This window comes from Ptychodera flava, chromosome 9 (genome assembly GCF_041260155.1).
Source record: "Ptychodera flava strain L36383 chromosome 9, AS_Pfla_20210202, whole genome shotgun sequence".
In the NCBI taxonomy this organism is placed as follows: domain Eukaryota; kingdom Metazoa; phylum Hemichordata; class Enteropneusta; family Ptychoderidae; genus Ptychodera; species Ptychodera flava.
This window is the reverse complement of record NC_091936.1, coordinates 6,265,213-6,271,023: the sequence shown is the minus strand read 5'-3', so window position 1 is coordinate 6,271,023 and position 5,811 is coordinate 6,265,213. Positions and strand designations below refer to the sequence as shown.

Sequence of the window (5,811 nt, the reverse complement as noted above, 5' to 3'; positions counted from 1 at the left end):
ATATTCCCCCACCGCAGGCACATGGCTGGGAAATCATTGATGGAAAACTTCAGTTTAAGTGGACAGAGGGTGATCTCATGCCCGAGAGCTTATTGAAGTAATAATGGACGAACCACAAGAAACTGTAGAAGAACAGGAAATTCCTGAATTTCAAAGCTTAACTGATTATATATACGAGCCAATGCATGATTAACAAAAAGTGTTTTATTGATATGGATTTAGTATGGAGATGTTCCCTGAATTTCCACGCAAAAACAAAAGTAAACCTACTAAATTTTTTTAAAACTAATATTATACCCTATGTGATGACCAATTTACAGCTTCCTAGAATCCTAGGGCAATTAATTTTGAAATAAACAAAAACTAGAACCGGTCATATTTGCCAAAAACATTTAAATTCCTATTTTCCTTTAAATTTCAAGGTGATCTTGACCTTTGACCTTGTCGGTCATATGACCATTGAATAGCACGCGTCTAAATATGTAAGAAAGAGTGTTTGAATTTTTTCTCTATCATTTTCAGTTCCTGAGATATCACATATTTAATTTTAAGGGTTTTGTGTAAAATTTCATATCAGATGCTATGGTAACTGAATTTAATATCATGCAACGCCACAAAAGTAAACCAACTTAAATTTCTTTAAAGTAATATAATACCCTATGTGATGACCAAATAACAGCTTCCTAGGGCAATTAATTTTGAAATAAACGGAAACTATAACTGGTCATATTTGTCAAAAACAGTGAAATTTCTACTTTCCTTTCAATTTTCAAGGTGACCTTGACCTTTGACCTTGTCAGTCATGTCACCATTGAATAGCACGTGTCCAAATAAGTAAGAATAAGTGTTTAAATTTTATCTCTATCATTTTCAGTTCCTGAAATATCACATTTTTTAATCTTATGCAAACCCCTCAAATTTTGCTGCCGTTACCATGACAACAGCTCCCCACAGCCACACGCATATTCGATATGACTGCAGACAACCTGATTCCGACAGCTGGATAGATAAGCTTTCAGAAAATATCGGTCTGCAAAAATCCCTAGAGGGGGGGAGGGTTTCGGTTCCTGGCCCATGGACTATTATGTTTGCTGATGATATTGTACTTTTATCAACCACAGTGCATGGTTTACAGCATTCACTTCAACTGCTTGAATCTTATTGTAGTAAATGGCAACTTTCAATAAGCCTCAAGAAAACAAAAGTTATGGTTTTCAATGCTAATTTTAATCCCCACAAATTTAGTATCTTTATCCAAAAGAAAAAATTGGAGATTGTTCCCTCCTATACCTACTTGGGTATTACTTTACTTCATCTGCGAACTTTAAAAAAGTCAGGTCAGTTTTGAAAAACAAAGCATCGAGGGCGTTGTTCGCTTACATGAAAGCTTTCAACTCTCTCAATGGAACACCAGTTGGGGTTCAATTACATTTATTTGATTCATTAGTAAAACCTGTGTTGCTTTATGGATCTGAGGTGTGGGGTGCTTACTTATTCAGAAAAGTCAGTGTGGAAAGATTTACAGATTATTTTGCAAAACCTGTCAGTGAATTTGAGTCAATTCATATGAAAGCATGTAAACACATTCTTGGCGTTAGTAAAACTGCCAGCATCCATGCTTGTCTTGGTGAACTTGGGCGTTACCCGTTACTGATATCAGTTATTTTGAATGTTATTAAATTTTGGGTTCGCCTTAAGAATTTGTCCAAGGGCAGTTTGCTGTATACTGCATTTGAACTCGAAAAAGCTAACACAAGAAAGGTTTCTCGTGTTTCTTACATTTTGTTGAGTCTGTTCTTCTACTGTGCAATTCTAGCATTTTGAATTGTGAGAAATGTAAACCTTCAACAGTTATCGAACTTGTGAAAAAGTCTTTAAAGTCTAAATTTAAGGAAGCCTGGAAAAATGCCTTGTCAAAAAATAACAAATTAAATGTATACTGTAGTATTAAAAACATGTTTAAATGTGAAAATTATCTATCACTTGTTAAGTCTCCATTTCACAGAATTGCTTTGACAAAGGCAAGAATTTCTGATCATACTTTTGCAATAGAAATTGGTCGTTTTAAAAACATTCCAAGACATCTTAGACTTTGTACCCTTTGTCATTCTGGTGTTGGTGATGAAATCCATTGTATTTTATTATGTCCAAGTAAACCAGCCACACACTGTACGAACAATTTACTTAGAAATGATTTTTAACATTCAGAACCAGCTAAAATGCTTTGACAATGATTCTCTTCTTAAGTACTTTTTGTCATGTACTGACAGTTGCATTGTTCATGTTGTTGCAAAATACATGAATGAATTGTTACAGATTTTCAGTCAGAAAGTTTAATTACTTTTGAGCTAATGTGAATGAAGTGAATCTGAAAACTTTTCAGTGTTATACATTTTCTTCCCCTTCTCTTTCTTTCTGAGCCAATGTCATTATTGTGAACACGGCTAATAAATAAATAAAAATACATGCTGGGGGGGGGGGGGTGTAGCGAGGTTTGAGAAAGGGCGAAGAAGAAGAGGAGATGACAGAACAAATCGAAATAAATTGTGTATAGATTTCATAACGGTATCGTACTTGCACGATGGAATCCAGGGATTCTCACCTATAAAATTGTGAAAACAATCACCCCTCCTCTGAATAAATGGAACAGTCAGACATTAAAAATCTACAGACAAGCGACGAAATACGGTTCAACTTGTGCCTTGTCTTTTTCTCACTGTGCTGGTTCTGAACCGTGTTCTCGGAAACTTTCCAAACCAGAATTCAAGATATCGAAATGTCGATCTCCCCCGTTTCCGTGGTCGTGGTGTTGATTTTACTCTCTACAGGGACGAACAATCTGGCTCAGCACATGTCTGATACAACAAACAGAGTTTGCTCATACTCACTCACATCACCATCAGATGTCGACGGACGGTGTCCTCATCTCAAACAGGCAGTGGGCTGCCGAGAACGCACCGACGTCGCCGACGGCGACAGTTCTTTAAGAGAAGAGATTGAAGCCCTGAAGACTTCTTTGCAGGCTCTTCGAGATGAATTCGAAGAGCGGAAGAGACAGTGTCTATGTGATACCAGTGATACTGATGAAGATGAAGATGCCTCACCACCCGAGGGTAAGCTAGGCTGTGACTATAACGACCCCACATACGTATACGATATCTATCACTATTAAAGGCTGCATTCACAAACACCTGGGGGGATTCAAAAAAAGTTCTCAGATTTTTTCAAATACTCCCTAACAAACTCGCAATGTGTTCAAGTCCCCCCTTCTGACTTGCTATAATTTTGAAGTCTCCCCCCCCCCCAAAGGAAGGCAAAATGTGGCCGATATAGTGCTTCGTCCAAAAATATCAAATCATAATACATGGGAGTCTATTGGGCAAACTATTAACATTTTCCCCATAAAAACAAGCTATATCTGTACATTTATATGTGTGTGATAATTCATGTAAATTTACTTTGCTTGAAGTGGCAGGTAAAAAGTGCATGTGTGTACAAAAAATTGATTTTTGGATTTCATCGATAATGTTGATTCACTATACATGGTAGTCTATGAGAAAACTATGAATGCGTATTTTCAAATATAAATTATCAAGTCCCTCCTTGCAATGTCAATTTTTTTCTGATCATCCCTGGCATGTTGTTAATTTTTTCCAGTCCCCCCCTGAAATCCCCCCCCCCCCCGAGGTGATTGTGAATGCAGCATAACAATGTTGAGCAGATGTATGGAGTTGCCTTCATTTCCTTAACATTATTTTGTACACATTTTCAGCCCTCAGTATTGGGTGTAAGGTTGTAAATTTACGGACCATGTTTCAAGGGAGGGTCATGATTTTTAAGTGCTGTAACCCCAGCCCTCCCCTACTAATTTACATCCAGTCCCTACGGTGTACGTTTGAGTGGTGTGAAATAACATTCAGATAGTGGCAATTTTGACTTCATAACAAGGAGGCAAACAAATGCCTACAGCATCGTATGACATAGCCTAGAATCCTACATGTACGCTTGCACCTCCGACCCACTCCCGAGGTATGGAGGCAAGCGTAGGTGTAGGATTCTAGGCTACATATGACATGAATAACTAAATGTACCACTTAATAACAATAAACCACTTTTCCTCAACAGCCTTATATCATTTATACGTGAGGAGCCATAATAATTGTTCATGTCAAATTGCCACCACTGATGATAAAAACATGTCATATATACACTGTATGCAGACAATTTTGACAAAGTGAATACTGCGTGTTTCAACATGTATTCGGGAGCACACTTACATCATAGGAACTGTAGTTGATACATACTGAGAAAAGAAACCCTGAAAAGTTTCAAAACTCTAGTTACAGTCTGGTATGAGGCTTTGAAAAATCCAATATAAGAAATAGGACATTGTATACGTTATATTTCAAATTTTTTATATTAGAGCTTTGTGATGTAATAACCTTACTTGGGTTGTAAGTCCTTGCCACTTTTGTGAGTAGCCTTTCCTGTCATCGGGAGTTTTAGAATGCTGTCAGGATCAGCAGGGATTGTGTTTGATTTTCTGTGTTTATTAATCTCCTTCAAATTACTTTAAAAGCATTAATGGCATTCGGAGAATTTCTCCAAAATTTTATGAACGCTTTTCATGAATTAAAAACTGAAAATCGAACATAATAACCTCTCCTGATCCGAAGAAATAATGGCAAACTGTGTATGATTTCATCTTTTCATTCCATTTCCAGCTTTCCATGTACATAGCTCAGAAGGAAGACGACGTACAAGCTGAATTTCGAGGCGGCTGCCGCTGAATGCATCAAACACAGTGCAAGGATGGCATCGTATGACGAACTGCATGCAGCTTGGGAAAACGGTCTAAATGTGTGTGCAGCGGGATGGCTGTCCGATGGCAGTGTACGGTATCCAATGCAGACAGCAAGTGTTGGCTGTGGCAGTAGCCGGGGCATACAAAGCTGGGGTTTTCCCTCCAGAGATAACACATATGATGTTTACTGCATAGCCAATGTTGGATGTAAATGATTTTGTGTTTGGAATCGTCACGGCAATAATCGATGATGGGATATGGGAAAAGTAGAGCTCTTGCAATTATAGCTTCAATATCAGGACCTCTAGCTTGTTTGAAATCATGTTACTCCTTCATAGGCATAGCCTAGACTGTACAGTCTGATGAAACTAGAATAGCATGAATTTGATCATGTGGCAATGTCTAACACTGATACATATGACTTTTATTTTTTTAATTTTTTGTATTGACTTTCAGAAAAAGAGAAAAACAAACACTACAGAAAAGAAAACCCAACATAAAACAAAAAAGCAGTACAGCGATTTGGTTTTACATCTCAAAATATTCTATTTGCAAAATAGACTTAATTTTGACCATTTTAAATCCATGTCAGCCTTATCAAAAAAAATTATTTATATTTATGTTTTTCTACTGTTATTCTTTCTTGTACCCATATTGTAAATTGTCGAATCTTTGGTATTCTGCGCAATCTTCTGCAATCATATATTTATTTCTTACCTAAAATTACTAAAACGTTGACAGTGAATGTATCATCTTTCGTTATAATTCCCAAGATAACATTCTCTGGAATCAGTGTTATTGGAAACTTACAATTTTTCAGCAAAAGCGATTCTACATCACTCCAAAATTGAAGAATATATTTGCACTCTAAGAAAAGATGGACTATGTCTTCCAACCATTCATTACAGAAAGTACACTTGTCATTTGTGATTACATTTCTTATTTTTTAAAAATTATTGGTAGCTATTGTACGTATAGGAATCTTGTACTGAAAGCTTTGCAGGGCA

General features: G+C 36.8%; 1 protein-coding gene across 1 annotated transcript; it reads left to right on the top strand.

Moving 5' to 3' along the window:
* The first annotated feature begins 2,664 nt into the window (after nucleotides 1-2,664).
* On the top strand, nucleotides 2,665-5,504 carry LOC139139858 (uncharacterized). Its single transcript, XM_070708802.1, has 2 exons — nucleotides 2,665-3,113; nucleotides 4,725-5,504. Exons 1-2 carry the CDS (start codon nucleotides 2,777-2,779, stop codon nucleotides 4,766-4,768), a joined length of 381 nt encoding a protein of 126 aa, XP_070564903.1. The 5' UTR covers nucleotides 2,665-2,776; the 3' UTR covers nucleotides 4,769-5,504.
* Nucleotides 5,505-5,811: the final 307 nt, after the last annotated feature.

Bases quoted from the DNA above. Each gene is read 5' to 3' on its own strand.
- LOC139139858 (XM_070708802.1), top strand. From the start codon at position 2,777: ATGTCGATCTCCCCCGTTTCCGTGGTCGTGGTGTTGATTTTACTCTCT. The intron at 3,114-4,724 runs GTAAGCTAGGCT...TTCCATTTCCAG, and splicing joins AGATGCCTCACCACCCGAGG to CTTTCCATGTACATAGCTCA.